The 24355-nt window shown below is 39.7% G+C and overlaps 1 protein-coding gene across 9 annotated transcripts in view; it reads left to right on the plus strand.

Annotated features, from left to right (window-relative positions):
- Window positions 1-23060, plus strand: part of LOC140191620 (polypeptide N-acetylgalactosaminyltransferase 6-like) — an 84461-nt gene extending 61401 nt beyond the window's left edge. For all 9 annotated transcript variants that reach the window (XM_072249182.1, XM_072249177.1, XM_072249185.1 and 6 more), the window contains 6 exons: window positions 3710-3827; window positions 10588-10788; window positions 13141-13272; window positions 14379-14480; window positions 17721-17873; window positions 19076-23060. In XM_072249182.1, the coding sequence (XP_072105283.1) occupies window positions 3710-3827; window positions 10588-10788; window positions 13141-13272; window positions 14379-14480; window positions 17721-17873; window positions 19076-19189 (820 nt within the window). In that variant the 3' untranslated portion in view covers window positions 19190-23060. The remainder of the gene's footprint in view (window positions 1-3709; window positions 3828-10587; window positions 10789-13140; window positions 13273-14378; window positions 14481-17720; window positions 17874-19075) is intronic.
- The last annotated feature ends 1295 nt before the right edge of the window (window positions 23061-24355 follow it).

The raw sequence follows: 24355 nt of genomic DNA on the forward strand, positions 1-24355 counted from the left end.
TCAGAATAGAAGCATGTCCTTTTAGAATGGAGGTGAGGAGGAATTCCTTTAGCCAGAGGGCGGTGAATCTGTGGAAGTCATTGACACAGGTGGCTGTGGAAGTTAAGTCATTGGGTATATTTAAAGCAGATGTTGATAAGTTCTTGATTAGTAAGGGCGTCAAAAGTTATGGGCAGAAAGCAGGAGAATGGGTTTGAGAGAGAAGATAAACCCACTATTATCAAATGGCGTAGTAGACAGGATGGGCCAAATAACCTAATTGTGCTCCTATGTCTAATGGTCAAAAATGAGGAAACCATGGAAATAATGAACTTAGCACCGTGGTGATTTGTTCCACTCAGCTTTAAACTTGAACGACCTGACAAGTTTATTCTTGCCACTTGAGTCGCTAATGCACTCAATGTTGACTGCTAATTATTTTGTACTGCAGCTGGCTTTAAAATCGGGAGTAACATAGTAATGATTTTCACTTATGGTACTTGTCTCTTGGCCTGAAAAACTTAAGAGTTACATGAGGCTTTTCAAGCTGTGGAGCCTCACCCAGCAGTTATGAAAGAGTTTCATTTCCTTTTTCCATTTTATACAGTTCAAAGATCCCATCTTACCAGCTTTGCTATGCAAAACTTTTTTTTGGTTGATTGAAGATTATTCATTACCAGACTTTGGCTTCTCTTTGTGTAATAAGAAAATGGAAATTGCTACAATGGCCTACACACTGCATATCCATAAGTGATCTGAAAGGGAATTGGGCTTGATGTTTCTGATACTGTAGCCAGTGTGTGAACTAGTCTCACTATTACATAGCACTTCCACATGCCCCATGACTATGGGAGAAACCGTGTAGATTCTGATTCACCAATGTACCAAGATGTGAATCCATGGTTTAACTCCTTGTCTATAGCAACGAGGGCCTCAGCAGTACTTCATTTCTGAGGCTGCAGACCATTGCTTTCTCTCACAGGGCTCCCAATCTCAAGTGTGATTATTTCATGAGACACAATGAGACTGGTTGATCAATGTCCATGGGATTGCTGGGGTGCTGCAAGTCAGTGTGAATTGTGATACTGAGGAACCAGTTATCACACTAATGGTCTGCCCTTTATCAAAGTGGTTTAATTTGGTCTTCTCTTTGACGTACTAACTTGGGTTGGCCCCTTTTTTTTTGATCAAAATTCACTAAATTTGCTAATTGGCTGCAGTGCCCAGTTAAGGTCCTAGATATTAACCTGGCATTTGGAGAAGCACTTGCAGCACTTTCTTCTGTTTTTCACCATCCACAACTTGTTCATAAGTGAAAAGGGCAAGATGTATAGATTCTGCGACACTTCTGTGGAAAGGCAGTAGAGATTTTTTTTGTTTGCTTTCTGATAAAGTTCTTGGGGGAAAAGAAACTTGAGTCAGTTTTCAGAAGCTGCAGCTCACCTGTCTTTTTATGCTGCACCTAGATCTGTTTTCTGGCATTTCTGGTTTCACTTGGTTGCTGAACATTTAAGCTACTGGCTACAGTGTGTACGCGATCCCTAACTCGTCACTGACCTTGCAATGCCAACGGTCCCGCAAATTACAGCGCAAATACAGTGCCACATGAATCAATAGCGCAAATACCCTCCATATCCATGAGCTGTCAGACACAGTGATGCAGCAAATTCAGGGCCACATTGCTTTCTCTTTAAGAATATAATGCTAAAAAGATATTTTTCTAAACTGCTATTGTTCTTTCACGAGTTCTTGTCTGGAAGTTACAGCAGCTAGAGTGACTATTAAATCTAATCTTTTGAATCTTGAGTCCTACATTTAAGTATCAGCAGGTCAACTCTGAAGTTGAAGAGGGCTTGGGAATCAGTTAACCCTGTGGTCCATCCCATGTGTGCATGAGTAAAATCAATCACTGGTCTTGCACCTTTCCATTTTATGACCATTTTGATGGGCTGTTCCATAAGACATAGGAGCACAATTAAGCCATCGGGCCCATCGAGTCTGCTCCACTGTTCAGTCGTGGCTGATCCTTTTTATTTTCTTCTCCTCAACCCCAGTTCCCGGTCTTCTCCCTGTAACCTTTGATGCCATGTCTAATCAAGAATCTGTCAATCTCTGCCTTAAATACACCCAATGACCTGGCTTCCACAGCTGCCTGTGGCAACAAATTACACAAACTCACCACCCTTAGGCTAAAGAAATTTCTCCGCATCTCTGTTTGCTTTGATCCCCTCATTGATGTATGATTGGCATATGAACTTGCCACCAGACAGCTGGTCAAATCAGACACTGGACAGAACACTTCTCGAGGGTAGGGTTTGGGAATATCTGGGTGATATAGTAATGGATAAAGAGGTCTGCAGCTCAGCAGATAAGAAGAACCTCACTGCTCTATACCCAACTATGGATAACAAAGCAAATTAAGAGGAATGGGATTATTCTTGGAGCCAAATTACATTTCTTAAAAAAGTAATCCCAAATCCAGATTATTTTTGTTGAGATATTGCTTTTTGCAGAAACAAATTTGGAGTGGTCTCTGATCATTCAGTAGATCTGCAGACAGGTGAGAGGCGACAGGTAACAAGCTGGTCAGCAACTTGTCAGAGCTGCAGTGAAAGCAGTTATATTTAGATAAACATCAAGGGTAGAGGTTGCCCTGATTCAGCTCAACTGAAGCACTGATACTGGATGAGTATCACTATTTTCATGATGGTAATCTTTAGAAAACCTTGAGGCTCAAGTGTAACCAAACCCATCTGAGGATACAAGAAAGCTGACTGTTTTCACAAAGCATACCCTGTTGTGACTGAAAATGGTCTCTCAGTTTCAAGTCAAGGTCAGTCAGTGGTCCTTTTCAAATGCAAAGTTTTCTTTTAACCTGTTCGATAGTAGTGTGGAGGCTGTATTTTAATATGATCATGTTCTCCAGTTGCTTTTGTCAGAAATGGAGGCTATTTTGGTTTATTGTGTTTTTTCTTGTGTCCAGAAATTCCACAAGGTGTTCCCTACTGTTTCTATCCAAGTGACAGCTGCTCAGTCTGACACCTTGCTCCTGATGAAGGATGCTTGAGCAATGGATATTCCCTGTACAATTCCACACTCTGCTTCAAGTATTGGCTTTTGGAAAGCATTAAGTTCTGACTAGCACTTTGAGTTGCTGCCATAACCAGTTACTTAGAAGTGGCAATGTGTGGGGGCTCCTGGAAATGTGCCCACCTTAACAGCTTGTGCTAGTGAACCCTGGGATTATATTAATAACATTTCACAACTGGCTTCATGCCTGCCAAAATTCTAAAGTCAATGGCACAGCTGACAGCAGGAAAATGTATCAATAGGAATTCCAAGAAAATGATAATATGTATATTGTGGGCACACTATCATTACAAGGACTGCTGCAGTTCAAGGGTCATTTCACTCTCATCTCAGAGCAATTGGAGATGGGCAGTAAATGTGGTCCTATCAGTATCACTTGTCCTGAGAAATTCCAGTCACACAATGGATAGCTTAATGTGATAAAGGCTCATGAGATAGTCACCCAATTCTTGCTGAATAGATGCGTTAAATCTGTTCCCATGTGAATTAAAATTTCAGCTGTTTAAAAATATAAATTTTGTGAGTCATCTCTTTTCAGGCTGGAGTGTCTCAGTGATTATTTGGGTGACCTTCAATTAGGTACAAAATAAAACTATGCAATCTCTGCAGCCAGTAGATTTGATCTTTAGTTTGTTTTCAGGACTCCTACGTTTGCCGGTGGCCTCTTTGCGATCTCCAAAGCTTACTTTGAACTCATTGGAACATACGACAACCAGATGGAGATATGGGGAGGAGAGAATGTGGAAATGTCATTCAGGGTAAATGCAAATGCTTACATTTATAATGGTCACGCCTTGGTTGTGTGTGTTGGATTTTAAATGAGACCTTATGGCCCAAGATGCATAGGTACAGCCTGTTGTAGAAAGTGCCCAGGTGTGTGCTTGATTAGCTGATCATCACTAGGGAACCAGCTGAACGTGTCAATTGGTCTCAGTTCTTCCATTGCCCATGCTTGTGCATGAAAAATTAATAAGGTACCCCATGACAAATTTGTGTCTCAGAGCAGAACGGTATGACAAGGAACAGGCCCTCTGACCCACTGTGTCTGTGCCAAGCATGATGCCAGATTCAACAGAATTTCTTCTTCAAGCACTTGATCCATATCCCTCCATTCCATGCATATTTGTGTCTAACAGACTCTTAAGCACCACTATCATATCTGCATACCACCAAGCCCTCCCCTCTCTGTTTCTTTAAAGAAAAGCTCACCCCCCTCAACCCCTTTGAGCTTTTCCCCGCTCACCTTAAAGCTATCCCCTCTAGTACTTGACATTTATGACCTTGGGGAAAAAAAATTCTGGCTCTCTACTCTGTGATGTCTCATCATTTTATAAATGTCTATCTCATCTCCTCTCAGCTTCTAATGCCCCAGATAGAATAACCCACATTTGTCCAATCTCTCCTTATAACTCATACTTTCTAATTCAGGTAGCATCGAGGTAAACCTGTTCTGCACCCATTCCGAAGCCTCCACACCCTTCCTGTAACGGTGACCAGAACTGCAAATGATCAACTAGAAATGCACACATAGAAGAACTGTGGGTTTTTGCCTTGTCCAATTTAACATTCTGCATCTTTTTGTATTAAACATTTCCATTGTGCTGATGTACTATGATTACAGGTTAATTTTGACCATTGCTGTTTAAGCAGTTGATGTAAATAGATATGTTTTGGAAGCCCCATCTCTATTTCATTTATGGCTCCTAGAAGCTCTTTTTTTTTTTTATCAAACTGGTCTGAATTTGACCCTCAATTTATAAAGCTAAAAAAGTTGCTCACTTTGTGCTGTCATGCCCACAACCAAAATTCTTCTCCAAAAATACAATTTTTAAAAAAGGTATATCTTCTGTAATCAATGGTTCCTTTATCTTTATGAATCCCCATAAATAATGTCATGAGCTGCTCTATTAAGGAGTTGGGGCTGTCCCAGAAACTGCATAAGGCTACTTGGCCAGAATAGTTAGTATGCCAATTGCTTTGTATTTGTCTGAATTTTCTAATTAAACTGCCTATACTATTAAAGCTACATGGATGCCCTGTACACTGTTGTAGATCCTAATTGGCAACTATTTTCTTTATAACTTAGGTTACAAATGACGATGCTTTTCTGAAGTCAGTATATTAGAATGAAAATTCCTGCCATTCTTGGCACTGACTCAGAACACTGGCATTGATTTTTACTGGTTGCATATTGACTCCAGCCATGAATGTATATACATGAGTCCTTGTGGGGAAGTCACTGTGCTTTCAACAGCTATAGTGAATGTAGATAAATTCAGAGATTAAAAATTGACTGATGTTGGTACTACTGAGAGAGACCGTTCTCACAATTTGGAGTCAGAAGGTTGTAGATGTAAGCTTTTCATCCAGGCAGTTGCAGCGCTGACATTAATGCACAGCCAGAGGTGCCATTTTTCATTTGATACATTATACCTCCCAAGGAAATCTAAAATAATCATGGGGCACTTTTCAAAGGTCCCAAACAATTAATATCCCTCAACCAATATTTAAAACAGTTGATCTGATCACTTGCCTAATTTTAGGAGAATGCTCTGCGCAAATTGACTGTTCTGTGCCTGCTTCCATTATTGCGTTGCCTATATTTCAAAAGTGCATCATTAGTTGTGATGTATTTTGGAATAAATGCAAGTTGTTTGCATTCGAAAGGCCTGTTGTAGAAAATATAACTGCTATTACAGTGGATTCTGGTTAATTGGGACACAGCAGGACCTGTACATTTTGGCCCAATTAAGCAGCTGGCCCAATTAGCTGAAATTGCACGGAAATATTTAAAAAGGTATTTAAAAAAAAAAGACAAACTACCATTTAACTGAGTAACAAATTATTTATTTAAATAAGTACAAAACAAGTTGGAACAGTACCAATGCTACTACAGGACTATAAAATTGTATTAGTTCCTAATACTTATCAACTGAAAAAATACATCCAGTGTATGCTGCCGTTTTCTTTTGATTGACTATAAATGAACAAAATCAATGCAGACACCCAGTGCAGATTATGAACTGCCTTAATACAATGCTTTTGATGATTGCACCCTCCAAATCTTCATTTTCATTGTAACATTCAAGATGATTTGTCGATACCTTCAAATTCTTCATAGTTCCTAACTTGTTGAAGTAGTGAAATCATTTCAGTTTCAATACTGGGCGTGTCTAGCATCTGCAAGCCTCAATGCTTGAAACTGCGGTGAACAAAACAGTTCTGAATTGCCTTTCTGCTTATTTCTCACCAACTATCAGTGACAAAAAACACTTTTTTGAACACAAATATATGCAACTGATGCTTTTTAAAAACTTTGCTCTAAGCACAATGCAATATCTAACAGCCACACAGATGTATGGGACTTTCGCTAGTTAGAAACGTTTAGCAACAGACTCCTGATGAAAATAAGCAGCATGGTGTCCCAAATAAATGAATTACAGAGCCATGAAAGAGGAGCTAGCCAAAGCTGATTGGAAGGGGACACTAGCAGGGATGGTGGCAGAACAGCTGGAGTTTCTAGGAGTAATTCAGAAGGCGCAGGAAAGATGCTTCCCAAAGAAGAAGAAATATTCCAAAAACAGATGAGGCAACCATGGCTGACGAGAAGTCAAAGACAACATAAAAAGCAAAAGAGGGTGCATATAATATCGCAAAAATTAGTGGGAAGGCAGAGGATTGGGAAGCTTTTAAAGACTAACAAGGCAACTGAAAAAAACCATAAAGAGATAAAAGATTAAATATGAAGGTAAACTATCCAATAATATAAAAGAGGATACAAAAAGCTTTTTTCAGATTCACAAAGAGTAAAAGAGATGAGTGGTTATTGGCCTGCTAGAAAATGAAGCTGGAGAGGTAGTAATGTGGGATGAAGAAATGGCAGATGAACTTAGTAAGTATTTGTGTCAGTCTTCACTGTAGAAGACACTTGTAGAATGCCAGAAATGCGAGAGTGTCAGGGGGCAGAAGTTTGTGTCATTCCTATTACTGAGGAGAAGGTGCTTGGGAAGCTGAAAAGTCTGAAGGTAGACAAGTCAAATGGACTGCACCTCAGGGTTCTGAAAGAGGTAGCTGAAGAAATTGTGGAGGCAATTATCTTGCAAGAATTTCTAGATTCTGGAATGGTTCCAGAGGACCACTCAGGGAGGCAGAAGAAAGGAAATTACAGGCCAATTAATCTGACTTCAGTGGTTGAAAAAAATGTTGGAGTCTATTATTAAGGATGAGGTTTCGGGGTACTTGGAGACATATGACAAAATAGGCCAAAGTCAGCATGGTTTCCAAAAGGGGAAATCTTGCCTGACAAATCTGTTGGAATTCTTTAAGAAAATAACAGCTAAGATAGATCAGAGTCAGTGGATGTTGTGTATTTGGATTTTTCAGAAGGCCTTTGACAGGGTGCCACACATGAGACTGTTTAACAAGACGAGCCCTTGGCATTCAAGGAAAGATACTAGCGTGGATAGAAGATTAGCCGATTGGTAGGAGGGGGTGTTTTCTGATTGACTGGCGGTGACTAGTGGTGAGCCGCAGGGTTTGGTGTTTGGACTGCTTCTTTTCACGTTGGATGTAAGAATTGATGGCCTTGTGGCCAAGTTTACGGATGATACAAAGATAGGTGGATGGGCAAGTAGTGTTGAGGAAGCAGGGTGTCTGCATTAGGACACTTGGGAGAATAAGCAAAGGAGTGGCAGATGGAATATAGTGTAGGGAAGTGCATGGTCATGCACCTTGGTGGAAGGAATAAAAGTGTGGAGAAAATTCAAAAATCAGGGGTGCAGAGGGACTTTGGAGTCCTCATGCAGGATTCCCTGTAAAGGTTAACTTGCAGGTTGAATTAGTGGAAAGGAAGGCAAATGCAATGTCATTTCGATAGGACTAGAATACAAAAACAAGAATGTAATGCTGAGGCTTTATAAGGCATTGGTCAAACCGCACTTGGAATATTGTGAGCAGTTTTCAGCCCCTTATCCAAGAAAGAATGTGCTAGCATTGGACAGGGTCCAGAGGAGGTTCATGAGAATTATCCCAAAAATGAAAGGGTTAACTGAGTAGCATTTGATGGCTCTCGACCTGTACTCACTGGTGTTTAGAAGAATGAGTGGGGATTTCATTGAAACCTATCGAATATTGGAAGGCCTACATAGAGTGGATATTGAGAGGATGTTTCCTGTAGTGGGGGATTCTAGGACCCGAAGGTGCAGCCTCAGAATAGATCAGAGGTTCCCAACCTGGGGTCCATGGACCCCTTGCTTTATGGTATTGGTCCATGGCTTAAAAAAGGTCCAGAACCCCTGGTCTAAGGGAATCCAGGCTATTTTCTCAATTAGTTTTTGTTCTTTAAGGGTTGTCCAAATAAGTGGCTGCCCCAATTAACCAATGGCCCCATTAACCAGAATCTATTGTATTTTTTTTCTCTTCTTTTGAAGTCACTTGGACATTAATCACACAGATCTGTTCAGGCTGTTTTGTAAACAGAATATTGTATGATCTAATTAGTGTTTGGTTATGTAGACCCACCCCAAACTCTTCATTCCTCGCTTGTGTTCTTCCAATTCTCCTCTGTCTTTACTCCAGAAACTTGTAAACCCACCAGAAACCATCTCTTTGTCTTCCCCTCTGTTTTGTCTGTTTCTGTCCAATTACTGTTCTGTGAAGTGCCTTTGGATGTATCTTCTATGCTGAAGGTATTACATTAATACAAAATAAATCTTTATTCCTTCGGTCTGACATTTTTCAGGTGTTCTACATTTTCATGACATGGCTTCAGCTGTTGCTTATTCAGTTTATCCGATTCTGACTTTAAAAATTCCACTTTTAATCCCTTCATCATCTGCATCTTTAAGGCTTGCATGCAAAGCATCATTAAATTGAGTAAGAACAGACTTGAGCTCTATTTCTGGATAATGTTTTTTGTTAATTTATCGTGAGTTCAATGTGTGCTATCTCTAACATAGTTTCTTGGAGAACTATAAGGGGGAAATCTACTCTATTGGGGGAGATCTATGGAGGGAAAATGCAAAGTATGTCAATTATCTTGTTATGTCCATACATGCAATGTCCATACTAATTGGTGCTGCAGGGTGAGAATTTTGTGAAGATGTGGCAAGATCAACCAGAAGGTGGCGCAGTAGTACAGTGAAGGTAACTTAATCGTTGTGTTTCACCTTTTTAAAGTTGATGGGCTGGATAGGTGTCTATTCTGTTAAATTGGAACAGGTTCAATTTTTCAGAACACTCCAGGTACAGATGAAAAACAAAGCTGTAAGTGTTAGCATGTCAGAGCATCAGTGTGCGGAAAATATTTTTCAGTAATAATACAAGGCTGAGCATGTCAGTTGGCAGTCCAGTACACTAATAGGGATATGCTGCCCAGTCAGAGCTGGTGTTTTTCCAAAAGGACATTAAACCAAGGGCCTGTATACATCTAATAGCTGTAAAAGATCCCACAGCACTTAACAGAAAAGGAGCAGGTGAGGGCACCTTTCTCCAGACTAGTATTTATTCCTCAAACAAGCATCACAAGAAATGTGATCAGGTTGTTATGATTATTCATTAATCACAATGAATATGACAAGATCCCACAATGTGATTGTGGAGTCATGTCACGTGCAAATTACTACATTGGCTATGCTTGAAAGTACCTCATTCCTGGAAAGTACTTTGGGGTATTTGGAGACTGCAAAATGCACTTCAAGGTTGCAAGGTCTATATGTCACCTTTAGAAGCCAGTGAGTGTTTGGTGGGTGGGGCTGGAAAGAAAGGAGATTTTGTCTGGATGGTAAATTAAATGGCTGCCTCTATCTTTATTGACGTTGTAAATGAAAAACATTTGAAGAATTAGTCTTCCAGCTCTGTAGTACAGATCATTCCTAATGGATTGGGGTGAAATTGGGACAGCTTAAAGCTTTAAAACAAGGTAGACTGAAGTAGTTTTTTTCAGGGAGTGTTGAAGATGGAGATTTCTTGCCTTTAGCTCAATTTGGGGGACAGACTAACAGTAGGTGGCGAGGTCAGGGTGGGAGTGGAGCAGAGAAAGGCTAATGCAATTGAAAATGAATAAAGTACTCAATGCTAGCAGATCTGGATAAATGTTACCTGCATGAATAAATTGAAACATGGAATTGCAGCACATTGGTGTAACAAATTTACCTATTTTGATAAGTCAGTTCCACTCCTCAAAACTGCCTGAATCATTAACTCTTCAAAGTCCATTTTCTTTGTTGGAATTGTCTTCTGTCACTATTCAAACAAGGAGATATATTTAAGCAGGATGTTAGACAGCCATAATTTCATGATAATGAACACCCTTTTTATTCTTAAGAGACACAAGTCTCTGGGATTTTCTTTTTATGACAAAAAAATTAGGTGCTCTCTTTGTTTTTCTGCAGAATATCAGGGCTTAATAAATTTACTGGAAATTGATAAGGAATAATAAATGAAATTCCACGTTGAAATCAATGCCTTATTGACTTTTGATGCTCATGCTGATGATCATGTTGTTTAATGTTTTTTTAGGTCTGGCAATGTGGTGGGCAGTTGGAGATCATTCCCTGCTCAGTGGTGGGTCATGTGTTCCGTACCAAGAGTCCACACAGCTTCCCCAAAGGTGTGCAGGTAATAGCACGCAACCAAGTGCGCCTGGCTGAGGTCTGGATGGATCACTACAAGGAGCTGTTTTACAGGAGGAACCAGCAGGCAGAGAAGATGGCAAGGGAGGTGGGTGACACAATTGCAGCTAGTTCCCTTCTACTTGGTTAATGGGGTTTTTAGCTCAGAACAGACCCTGCTCTTTGCCTTCCAGATTCTATTCCTTTCCTGTAATCTAACGATCGTAGGAGGTAAAAAGCTGTTCAGTTGGAGTTGGTGTTTTTTCCAACAAACATCTAAGTTTAGCCAATTGTTCATTCAATGAAACTACCAGTACTTCTCTCTGGGACGTGTGAACAAGGTCACCAAAGAGAAGTACTGGTAGAATTGAAGCAGTCTTTTTATTCGACAAAATGAGACTCAGCAGGCATTTCGGAGGAAAAAGGCCTGCTTGACTCAACGCTACATGATATTTTATGTGCTAAAGTTCAAAGGACAATTCCGTGTTTACAATGTATCCACATACTTCCTTTGAACTACACACAAACTTCATACCTCTTGTTTCACACCCACACCACAGACACCTAAATGTATTTTAATCAGCATTGTCTGGTCTTCCCATTAACTGTGATTCATGATTTTAGGAAACCGTTGTTCAGAGCTGCATTTTAAATTTAATCTACAGTCTATATTCAGATTTGTAGATTGGTGGCTCATGTTATTGACTGAAGTTTTTTGCTCTGTCTTAACCCCAAAAATGCCCTAACATTGTCATTGAATGTTAAGCTACTGCTGTTAATTGCAAGTGTCAGCAAATAAATTTCCATTGTATTATCATGTTTCCATCTTCTCCCAAATGTCCAGACTACATCACCTCCACTATCAGTATCCCAACTGAGGAGGATGCTAAGAGGATGCAGGGTGACTTGGATAGGTTAGATGAGTGGGCAAATTCATGGCAGATGCAATTTAATGTGGATAAATGTGAGGTAATCCACTTTGGTGGCAAGAACAGGAAAACAGATTATTATCTGAATGGTGGCCGATTCGGAAAAGGAGAGTGCAACGAGACCTGGGTGTCATTGTACACCAGTCATTGAAAGTGGGCATGCAGGTACAGCAGGCAGTGAAAAAGGCGAATGGTATGCTGGCATTTATAGCGAGAGGATTCGAGTACAGGAGCAGGGAGGTACTACTGCAGTTGTACAAGGCCTTGGTGAGACCACACCTGGAGTATTGTGTGCAGTTTTGGTCCCCTAATCTGAGGAAAGACATCCTTGCCATAGAGGGAGTACAAAGAAGGTTCACCAGCTTGATTCCTGGGATGGCAGGACTTTCACATGATGAAAGACTGGATGAACTAGGCTTATACTCGTTGGAATTTAGAAGATTGAGGGGGGATCTGATTGAAACGTATAAGATCCTAAGGGGATTGGACAGGCTGGATGCAGGAAGATTGTTCCCAATGTTGGGGAAGTCCAGAACGAGGGGTCACAGTTTGAGGATAAAGGGGAAGCCTTTTAGGACCGAGATGAGGAAAAACTTCTTCACACAGAGAGTGGTGAATCTGTGGAACTCCCTGCCACAGGAAACAGTTGAGGCCAGTTCATTGGCTATATTTAAGAGGGAGTTAGATATGGCCCTTGTGGCTAAAGGGATCGGGGGTATGGAGAGAAGGCAGGTACAGGGTTCTGAGTTGGATGATCAGCCATGATCGTACTGAATGGCGGTGCAGGCTTGAAGGGCCGAATGGCCTACTCCTGCACCTATTTTCTGTGTTTCTATGTAACTCTTAAATGTTCACTATACCAAATCTGCATTTCACTTCCACTGTGATGGCTATCTGGTTTTATGGTCTCTTCACCTATCCAGTACACACTGATCCAGGGGTTCCCAACGTGGGGTCCACGGACTCCTCAGTTAACGGTAGAGGTCTATGGCATGAAAAGGGTTCGGAGCCCTTGCTATTCAGCATGTTCAGAATACTTGGTTAACCACTACGTGAGAATAGACATGAACCAAATTATAATATTACAGTCAGTATACAGTATATCAAGTGGATGAAAGTAAAATACCTGAACAATGTTCATTTCTAATTAGAGTCAATCCTCATTTCAATAAGGTGCATTATTTTCTTTCTCCATTCTGCCTCCCTCCCCCCCCCCTCCACCACCCAAAGTAATTCATTCCCTCCCACTCCTACGATGAAACATGCAACTCGTTCAGTTAGAATCCAGACTAGGATTTCAGAATAATCTTCTAAATTTTGGATACAGGGTGGGGTGGAGGGTGGTGAACAGTGGTTCATAGTAGAATGTCCTGCTTAACAACTGTTTACCTCTCTAGGAAACCTATTTTGGATTTCTAATATTTTAAGATGAGATATTCTGCACACTTATAATCTTGGCTGAATGGATTACTATTTATAGTATATGATGGATTTGGCATTAATCGATTTCTCTTTTTATTTTCTGTTTAAAGAAAACTTTTGGTGATCTTTCAGAAAGGTTTCAGTTGAAGGAGCGTTTGAAGTGCAAGAACTTCACCTGGTATCTGCAAAATATCTATCCTGAAATCTTTATACCAGATTTCTCTCCGATACGTTACGGGGCGGTGAGTTAAGTGATGCATTAAATTAACAGGCTTTAGTCTTTTGAAAACACATCTGCATTGTAGTTATGAATTACTTTTTGTAAGTAAAATGATTTTAAAGCACAATTTCTTTGAAGATTTAACAGGTATTGAAATTATGCCACAGTTTGGAAATTGGTTAATTATCTTAATGTCTTGGATTAAATTCCCCTCTGATTTGGTCAAGGTGTTAATCTATTTTCAGAAATAAGTATGTTAAAACTTGTACGTAGTGTTTGTGGTCAATATAACATATGGTGTTTATCTTTGATATTGCAAAGAGAGTTAACTCGTCTGTTCTGTGCACTTCTTAAGATTACTACTTTTAGGCCCTAACTATAACTTTTTTTTCTCATTTGCATTTTAAAATCCATGAACTAAGCTTGCAGAGATTGGACGGGAGACTTAATAATAATATTGACATTAACAGTGCTTCAATAATAATACTTTTTAACTGGAACAGCAAATTGTTTTAATTATGTTAAAAATCTGTATTCTGTAATTGACTTTTTTAAAATGTATATTGATGGAGTAAATTCGACTCAATGTTGTTTAGATCCTATCTTCTAGAATTCTTTCCCTTAAGATTTCTCTCCCAGCCTTTAAATTTCTGTTTGGTATCCTTGAGCTTTTACACCTTATATACAATCCCTGCTTCCCATTATGACCCCACCGTCTGATAAAACAGAATATACCTCTCTATGTAATACTGTAAACCCTATAGAAATCCAAGTTCAATTTGTGCATTTGTGATTGTTTCAAAACCAACTTGAAGCTGAAGAGCTGCCAGTTGCTAAGCCCAAACTCGTGTTTTATGCAATCTATTCTTTATTAAATGTGGAGCACTTTTGTGCTGTAGGGCTAAGACCTCCCAAAGTAATGATGTAGGGGTCATGCAGCTACCAGACAGTGGTTTGGTCCATTCCTTCGATGTGGATTGGAATTGTATGAGGCATTGGTGATTTTATTTCATCCTCAGTGAGGTTACTGCTTTGCAATCTCTACTTTCTATTCAGCACTTTTACAACTTGCTTTCATCACATCAATTATTAAAATGGCCAATTGATGGAGTGTATATTATTTTACAGATTAAAAACAAGGGAACTGGAAGCTGCTTGGATGCAGGGGAAAACAATCATGGTGGGAAACCTCTGATAATGTACCCATGCCATGGAATGGGAGGAAATCAGGTACCAGATAATGATCATTTGAAAAAGCAAGTTACTTACATAAGAACATAAGAAGTAGGAGCAGGAGTTGGCCATCTGGCCCATCGAGCCTGCCCCGCCACTCAATAAGATCATAGCTGATCTGGCCATGGACTCATCTCCACCTGCCTGCCTTTTCCCCATAGCCCTTAATTCCTCTACTTTGCAAAAATCTATCCAACCTTGTCTTAAATATATGTACTGAGGTGGCCTCCACTGCTTCATTGGGCAGAGAATTCCACACATTCACCACTCTCTGGGAGAAGCAGTTCCTCCTTATCTCCATCCTATGTCCCCTAGTTCTAGACTCACTTACCAGTGGAAACAACTTTCCTGCCTTTATCTTATCTAGCTCTTTCATAATTTTGTATGTTTCTATAAGATCTCCTCTCATTCTTCTGAATTCCAGTGAGTACAGTCCCAGGCGAATCAATCTCTCCTCATAGTCTAACCCCCTCATCTCTGGAATCAACCTGGTGAACCTCCTCTGCACTGCCTCCAAAGTCAGTATATCCTCCTTCGAGTAAGGAGACTGGAACTGCATGCAGTACTCCAGATGCAGCCTCACCAGTACCCTGTACAGTTGCAGCATAACCTCCCTGCTCTGAAATCAAATCCCTCTAGCAATGAAGATTAACATTCCATTTGCCTTCTTGATAGCCTGCTGCACCTGCAAACTAACCTTTTGTGATTCATGCACAAGCTCTCCCAAGTCCCTCTGCACAGCAGCATGCTGTATTTTTTTACCACTTAAATGATAATCTCTTTCATTTTTCCTTCCAAAGTGGATGACCTCACATTTACCAACATTGTACTCCATCTGCCAGATCCCTGCCCACTCTTCTGCACAATTTGCTTTTCCACTCAATTTAGTATCATCAGCAAACTTAGATACACTCTGTCCCCTCTTCCAGATCGTTAATGTATATCGTGAACAGTTATGGGCCCAGCACTGACCCCTGTGGCACACCGCTCACCACTGATTGCCAACCAGAGTAACACCCATGTATCCCAACTCTCTGCTTTCTATTAGTTAACCAATCCTCTATCCATGCTAATACACTCACCCCCAACTCTATGCATCCTTATCTTATGGATAAGTTTTTTATGCGGCACCTTATCGAAATCCAAGTAAACAACATTCATCTGTTCCCCTCTATTCACTGAGCTCATTATATCCTCAAAGAACTCTAGTAAGTTTGTCAAACAGGACCTGTCTTTGCTAATCCATGCTACGTCTGCCTGATGGATCCATTTCTTTCCAGATGCCTTGCTAGTTCTTCTTTAATTTTAGCTTCAAGCATTTTCCCAACTACAGATGTTAAACTACCTGGCCTGTAATTACCTGCCTTTTGCCTACATCCTTTTTTTGAACTGTGGCATGACATTCACCGTCTTCCAATCCACTGAGACCTGTCCAGAGTCCAGAGAATTTTGGTGAATTATCACCAAAGCCTCTACTATAACTTCTGCCATTTCTTTCAGTACCCTGGGATGCATTCCATCAGGACCAGGGGACTTAGCTATCTTCAGGCCCACAAGTTTGCTCAGCACTACCTCTTTAGTGATAGCTATGGTATTGAGGTCCTCACCTCCATAACATCTCTCTTTGGCATATTCGATGTATCCTCCACCAGAAGACTGACACAATACCATCATTCAAAGCCTCTGCCATTTCCTCATTACCCATTATTAATTCCTTCTTCTCAAACTCCAAGGGACCCAGGTTCACTTTAGCTGCCCTTTTCTGCTTTATATAATTATAAAAACTTTTACTATCTGTTTTTATATTTTGTGCTAGTTTATTCTCATAATCTAGCTTCCTTTTCTTTATTGCTTGCTAAGTGATACTTTGCTTTTTAAAATTTTCACAATCTTCCAGTTTCCTATTACTCTTGGCAACTTTGTATGCATGAACTTTTAGTTTAATGCAGGGGTAGGCAACTTTAAGCACAAATGATTTTCTAGCATGCGTTATTCATTAACTTGAGGCAAAACATAACTAGATGTATTTAAATGGATAATTCCCATATTTCAAGATTTTTATGACATTTATCTGGCCCACCATCCGCTCATTAATACGCGATCTGGCCCACAGAGGCAAAAAGGTTGCCGACGCCGGGTTTAATGCTTTCTTTTATTTCCTTAGTTATCTAAGGCTGGCTCTCCCCACCCTTACTGTCGTTGCTTTTAACTGGAATATACTTTTGTTGAGCACTGTGAAAAATCTCTTTGAAAGTCTTCCACTGTTCCTCAACTGTCCCACCATATAGCCTGTGTTACCAGTCTACACTAGCCAAATCCTCCCTCATCCCATTGTAGTCTCCATTGTTTAGGCGTAATACAGTGGTTTTAGATTGAACTATTGCACCCTCCATTTGTATGAGAAACTCAATCATACTGTGATCACTCTTTCCAAGAGGATCCCTAACTACAAGATCACTAATTTTACCTGTCTCATTGCACAGGACCAGATCTAAGATGGCACGTTCCCCTGTAGGTTCAGTAACATGTTGTTCAAGAAAGAAGGAATTAAGTTTTAATCATGCACGGTCTGTACTCCTTTTCAAGATGATGTATTAACTACTGGATTATCTATTGATGCCTGTCAGACAAATTAATTAACTTTACAGACCATACCAAACGTGAGAGGGTGGGTGAATTGGAAGATGCAGCCCAGGGGTCATGTAAAGTTAAGTTAGCTATGACTGAAATTGGGAGATCTGGACTGTTGACAGATAAGATGACCGTGATTTGAGCAACAAAGCAAATGGATATTAAACCTACAAGCAAGGTAGTGTAATGCAAATTGTAGGAAGCTGTGGTCTGACCTTAGTTTTTTTTTTGTCCCATTGTGGTCTTGAAAACTTTTGGAGATGCTTTACCATCATGAGTGAGAAAGATAATGAGAGGAAACCAGTTGTCATGTTTATTGAGGGAGGAAGAAATGTGCTGAGTGCTTTCTATTATGATTCATCAGTATAAAACAGTGAGTAGACCAAAGATGTCCTAGCTTTGATTCTCAATCAATTGAGGAAAATTGGACAGAATTCCCACTTCCCACTTTTAGCCAATGAATGGATGATGGTTTTGGACGTGAGAAGGACTTGTATGTAATGCCTTCTCACCATAGATTAGCTTATAACTGTGGTTCTGCTTGGAGATCTGCTGTATATGCTGTTTTGATAATATACACTTTTTTGTCTCCATTGATAATTTCAGTATTTTGAATATACATCCCAGTCTGAAATACGTCACAATGTTGGCAAGCAGCTGTGTCTTCATGCCATGTACGGCCAACTTCTGTTACAGCAATGTAAATACACAGGGAAAGATACCAAAGTGCCGGGAGAAGAACACTGGGAATTTCTAAATGTAAGTACTGCAATTGAATGATAGTCTTGTCTGTGAAAGGAGAATGCGACTGGCTTCTTCCTCCCCTCTCATCCCAAGGATTAGTTCACTTTTAGGGTGTGCCTGTCTTCCATTATCCAATAATATGAATCAAGTCATTAATAGAAGTCAGAAATAGGAACCTGGATCATCTTTCCCTTCCTTTGCCCAAGTCAAACCTTGGGTGCTGTCAAAAGTCCTGGAAACCTCCATTCTGGGAATAGTTTATAGCAGTCATGTGCAGGAGGTGGATTTGATTTTCCAACGAGAAAAGAGAGTACTGCTGGAGTATCTATGTTCTGCAAGGTGAGTCTGAGCTTGAAGTTTCTGTGGGATTAATGATGTCTTGCCCCAGTGCTTTTCCATAAGGTCTTCACAGCAACTGCTGGTGCGGGGGCTCATTGATTTAATTTGAGGTTGTGGGGGGGGTGTTATTCAGGATTTTGTATTACTGTAAGACATTTCATAGTTCAGTTTGTTTACAGGTTTGGGGTGGTGTGGAGTGCTCTTGATGAGGTGTGATACCACATGGGGTCAGTGGCTCTTTTTACAATTGATCTATTTTTGATACAGCAAAGAGGGAGGGGGTGATGGTGATTATGGGAAATTAAGCCTTATTACCTTTTTCTGGAAAATGTAAATGTGAAGCAATTGCACAAGATCAGACTCTGCTGTGGCTTACCTTGCCTCTGCAATATCTTTGTCTTGCCTTATCACCCCAGCTTCTAACATCAGCTGCCACTAGTAATTTTCTCAGTCTTGCTGTGTCTAACTACACTGAGCATACAGTATAACCACTTGGCTCATACAGTGGTGAGCTGTCAGTGCAAGTAGAGCTCTCTTATGTATTCCCGGTTCTAGCAACTGAGGGAAATAAATATGGGGAAGGGATGTCTGACTTCCAAAAGAAGGAAACCATGAGTGTCAAAAGACAGTTGTTCAGCTTGCACCCCTCCTGAGAAGCAAGGTATCAAGTCACCCCGGGACACGAGCACTAAAAGGGATTTTTTTGATGAAAGACATAATAAAATTGGTAAGATGGAAGATGGCACCAATGGAAATGTACCCTGGTGTGAGTCAGCAACATCTGGAGAGGGTGGGATTGGGGGAGTGAGAGTGGGTGAAGGGGAAGAGAAAGAGAAATATGTGTTGAAGTCGACTTTTCTTTCTTTTTTGCTTTTAAGGATGACCTGATAAGAAATTCTGCCACTAATCAATGCTTGACTGCATCTGGAAAGAACCCATCCATTGTTCCATGCAACCCTGCAGACCAGTTCCAGCAGTGGTTTTTCACCTAGTGATGTCAAAAAAGAAGCTGGTTCCTGAGGAACTATCAGAATCATTCTGAGTGGGGAAGATGTGCACAAGTGGTCCGATTTAAAGGCCAGCCTCACCATCAAATCTTTTTCCAACTTTGAATTTCAGTTCAGGTGTAGACCAAATGAGACTTACTGATTCATTCCTGTTTTGTTTAAAAATGAAATCACTTCATTGAGTCAAAAGGATTTTTGCAACATTTTGAAAAGTTCCTCTCAGCTTTCTATGGCTATTTTCTTTTTTTAAAAAAGAACCTGTATCCTTCAAGATTATTTCTTCCCCAAACCAACCTCCAGTCCCTGTCTGCCCATTCCCTCTCACTTGAATATTTTGCTTATTCAGAATTCACAATGCATTTATTTGTTATAATTCCTCACTCTCCATGATATGGAACATTTCTAAGATTGTGTTAATTCAATTGGCATTTGATGTAAATTGGATTTGAGATATCTACTATTTTTATTGGTCTTGATCCAAAGCAGTGCAGTGTTGAAGTCTGTTGTTTGATTGATGCACGGGAGACTATTCTGAAATGATGATTCAATCTGTTCCTGATTTAACTGGCTGAAGAGTCGTATTGAAGCTTGAAATTTCTCAAATCTTCGAGTAGGAAAAGTTATAATTTAAAACACAATATGGAGGCCACCTCTGCCCTCTCAGGTCTAGAAAATCACATTTTGTGTACAATTGGCTGCAAATTTTATCTGCGTAGCTGCAATTGTAGCCTGTGAAATGCTGTATGCAGTGAAGTGAAAGGTTCTGTATAAAATTCATTCTTGCTCATTCCATTTGCAACTCTGAAGAGGTATTGACATTATGTATCCCAGTTTGGATGGTATTATTATGTGAGAGGGCACTGCCCTTTATAATAATAGGAAGCTGCTATTTCCCTGTGAGGGCAAGAAAGAAATTTTTCCCAAAGGAAGCAATTTGGGAACTGAGTCAGGGAAGGGAATTGTTTCACTTCAGAAGATCTAGCATGGGCAAAGGGGCACTGCTGCCATGGGGGTTTTGAAGAACACTGAGAACGTTGAATCACCTTTATCCAAGTGAAATTCCTCTTTTTTTTTAATACTTTCCACCTGTGAATTTGCTGATAATGTATCAAATGGGAAGGAAATATTAAATGGATAAGTTCAAATGGCAAATATCACCTTTGGTGTTCCAGCATTGTTCCTGGTATTAAATGCGGCTCTAGATTGCCTATGGTTTGAAGTGTGGGAACTGCACATGATCTTAAGATGAATAGAAAATTAATTCCCTGTCACTTGCACCAAATATGCTTTCCAATAGCAGCTCCACCTTTCTAGTCTGCTTCATGAAATTTGGTTCCAGTGAAGCCAATACTGCATGGTTAATAACACAATAAGACAAAGGTACAGAATTAGGCTCGTCAGCCCATTGAGATTGCTTCACCATTTGATCATGACTGATTTATTTTCTCTCTCAACCCTGTTCTCCTACCTTCTCCCTGTAACCTATGACTAATGCTGCCATACAGGGACAATTTCTTGGCAATTTAAGTCATATCTTGAGGCAAATAGTTTATGCAAGTACTTAATTCTGGTCAGCAACAGGGGCATGTCTGTAACAAATGTAATAACCAATGCAAGACACATTTTTCTCATTTGAAATTTAGTTGCATGTCTTCTCCTTTTCTTCACAGTTCCCGAACAGACCCAAATACTCAGTCTCCATTGAATTAACTAATTCCTATGTGGTAAGATAGGAGGAACACTACAGTTGAGTTAAACACTTCTAGCATTGGCACTAGTGAAAAGAACTTGCCAACAATCAGGGAATAATGACCACTCAGGCAAGATGCCAAAAGGTGACTGGTACCAAAGAGCCAGCACCTTTCGAAGGGCGGGGGAAGAACACATGCAAATTAAAATCCAACAAATGAGCAGAATGGAACACAGAGCAACTTAGTTCATTCTTTTAGTTCTGATTTGTACTTGAGCTCAATTGACACTTGATAATGAATGTAAGCAAATGTGAGACAGCTTTAATAAATCATCATAGGTACATTAAGAGCAACGTCATATCAAAGGTACAGTTCTGTTTTGATGTCTATCACTCCTGTCCAGTTAGCCATTGACTTATAGAACTTCAGAACTGTTTAAAAAAAATATTCTCTGTCTGGAAAGAGCATTGAAATTAATGTTACGGGTAAAGACAGGAGACTTTTCGGTACGCTGATTACGCCAAGCTGCATTTCCAGAGATATGTGAGGTTAGCAAAAAGTGAGACTGTACATTAGAATTGTATAGCTTATGATAAACTGTCTTAAAATAGGCTGAACAGATATATATAAAACAGACACAGTTGAAATGGATTCTGGGTTCCTTTATGGAATATCTAGTCCCTAAACTTTAATAATTCAGCCTACTCTGAGTTGGTGAGTTGAATTAACAAACTGCATGAGGCTCTTTTGAGTATCTGAGGACTACCTAATTTAATTTTTTCATATCTTGGATTTGAAGCAACAGAACCCAAATTATATTTTTCTACGCATTTTTGAATTTGTTATACTCTGACTTGTAGAAATCTTTGCCTTATGATAGCACTTTTGCATATGCACAAAGGAAGCCCATTGTTAATCTAACACCAAAGAAGCTCTTTTTTCCTCATTTCACAATGATCAAAATGGTCCTCCTGGACTACAGTAAATGTAGTTACTCCCCCAAGCTAAAAATGGTTTGCTTTATAATACTGCAAATCATGGTTAATTTAATTATCTATCCAAAAGCCTGTGAATATTCCATTTAGACATTCAGTTGTTTCAAGTTGGGCAATCTACTTCATATTGTGTGGAAATTTTGTGGTGTTATCAGGCATCCAATGGGAGTAGTACTCGTGCTCTAGATTCTGGTTTACGTGCACAGGAGTATGCTACTTTTACACAACGACCACTATCCCGCCTGCATCTTAATGACTCTAGTTTTATCCTGATTTATTGAACTGGATATTGATCTCTTGAAAATTGAACATGTGGTTTGAATTCCATTTCCTAAATCTGATACTGTATCTACCTCCATCAAATTCTAATCTTATAGTTCTGAAAAAAATCATTCATTATATCACTACTCTAACAATAGGATAAGCATTTCATCTTCTGTGTGTAGGCTGTTCTTTTAAAATGCAGGAAAGAAGGTTAATAATTGCTTAAAAACCCAGTAAATCCCTCGAGTCCTGTTGCATTGAAGAATGCCTCTGAGTTTTAATGAAGCACGACAATGTCTTTGGTTTTGTGAATAAATGCACTTATTTTGATGCTGTGTCATAACGAACACAAAGAGCAAGAGCTCAGTTCTTAACTTGTGCTTTGTTAGCTAGGGCAACAGCTGGACCGCCACAATTTAATGTTTACTTTCAAGTAAATGGAAAATTAGTTAAAATTATTGTTGATCACTGATGTCCTGGCCAATATTTATTCTCCAATAACATCTAAAACAGACTCTCTGGAATTTTTATGGGACTTGCTGTGTGCAAATTAACTGCCACCTTTCTTATAACAATGGCTACAATAAAAGGTAATTAGTTGGCTGTAAAGTGCTTCTGACATTCAGGGGTCATGAAGGGCACTAAAAAGTATTCATTATCTTTGTCCGTTAAGACCTACTCCAGTAAGTGAAAATGTGTTCTTGGGAAAATGGAGCTGCTAACCAAGATTTATTGTGTAAGGTCACAAAAGCGTGACTGAGGGAGATGGCCTTTGGTGCCCATCAGTCCAGCATCAGTCACTGCTGGATGAGGGGAAGGAAACTGAAGGAGGATAAAAAAGCATGTCAGAATTGAAATTTCTGTAAAAGGCAATTTCTTTTATTTGAATTGTTCTAGTAAATGTTTCCCACTTGAGCACTGCTGAGTATGTTGCCATATTTGATTTTAAAATAACTTACGACAATAATAAAATCATGTCTGACTTGTGAAAGTGTTGTTCATTATTTTGTCCATGGCACTAGAGCAGGGTAAGGTACGAGGGTCTCGACTGCTGACTGCAGAATGTGGAGCACAGTCACATTAGAGCTTGAGGTCTGAATGCTCTCGTTCTTTTCAATACTAATCATGGTTTTCCCCCCAACCCTTAATAAGGATTAAAACACTAGAAATTTTGAGGAACAGACACTCTTGATCCTTCAACATGTAATTATGATCATGATGTGATTGGATTTACCAAGTCCTAAAGATAGTTTAGTAATTACATGCATAACTTGATGCACTTCCATGCTACCCTAAGCAATCCAGGTTTGATAATTTACCTTTGCTAACCTTGAGCACTCTGCTGAGATGCTACAAGTGGCCTCTGTATTGGGACTATGAGGACGTGGAGAGGAATGTTGGCTGAATGTTGCATAGCCTTTACATCAGGTTATGGTAGCAGGCTGGGGTTGGCATGGAATCAGTCAATTCCCATTTTTCAGAAAATACTACCACCATGAATGACTATCAAGTCAACAGTAGAATGCAATCACCTTTAAGTGGGTATATTCCCTGCTTGGCCTAGCCATGAATTGGCCTTTGATGAGCTCCTACAGGATAGCAACCTCCTAGAGAATATCCCAAATAAACTCCAATCCAAGTATTTGCATTCTGTTATGACTGCTCCTTTAAATATCTTCAGATCTTTAATGTATTCATTTTGTGTTGCTTCAATCTTATCATGTTGGCTGCACTCCATCAAAAGTCCTCATTTTAACCTCTAGAAGGGAAAATTCACTGGAAGTTTCAATGGCTTAAGAGTTTTTCGATCTAATACAGCTGTCACTTTTCCCTGTAAAATGCACGCACTATTGATTTTTGAATGTACTTACAAGAACCAGGGAATAGTCTCCAATCTACTCAAAGCTCAAAATCCATTCTAGACCTCATATTGACTACTTGTATTTATAAGGTATGTTAATCACTGGTAACTTGTGCATGCTGGTTTAGTCTTTACTTTTTTTGCTCATTTAAATTATTCACTTCACAATTTAGTAGCCGAGACAATGCTCTCATTTGAATTTGTGTCAACTCAAAGCAGGATACACAATATACAATTGTAAAGAGCGCACCTTTCACATTCTACAAGCAAAAACAGCAACAACCTCAACATAATAAAATCCTACAAACATCAATCAGATACAAGACTGCATTTTTTGTTT

The sequence above is a fragment of the Mobula birostris genome, chromosome X, assembly GCF_030028105.1.
Source record: "Mobula birostris isolate sMobBir1 chromosome X, sMobBir1.hap1, whole genome shotgun sequence".
NCBI lineage: Eukaryota > Metazoa > Chordata > Chondrichthyes > Myliobatiformes > Myliobatidae > Mobula > Mobula birostris.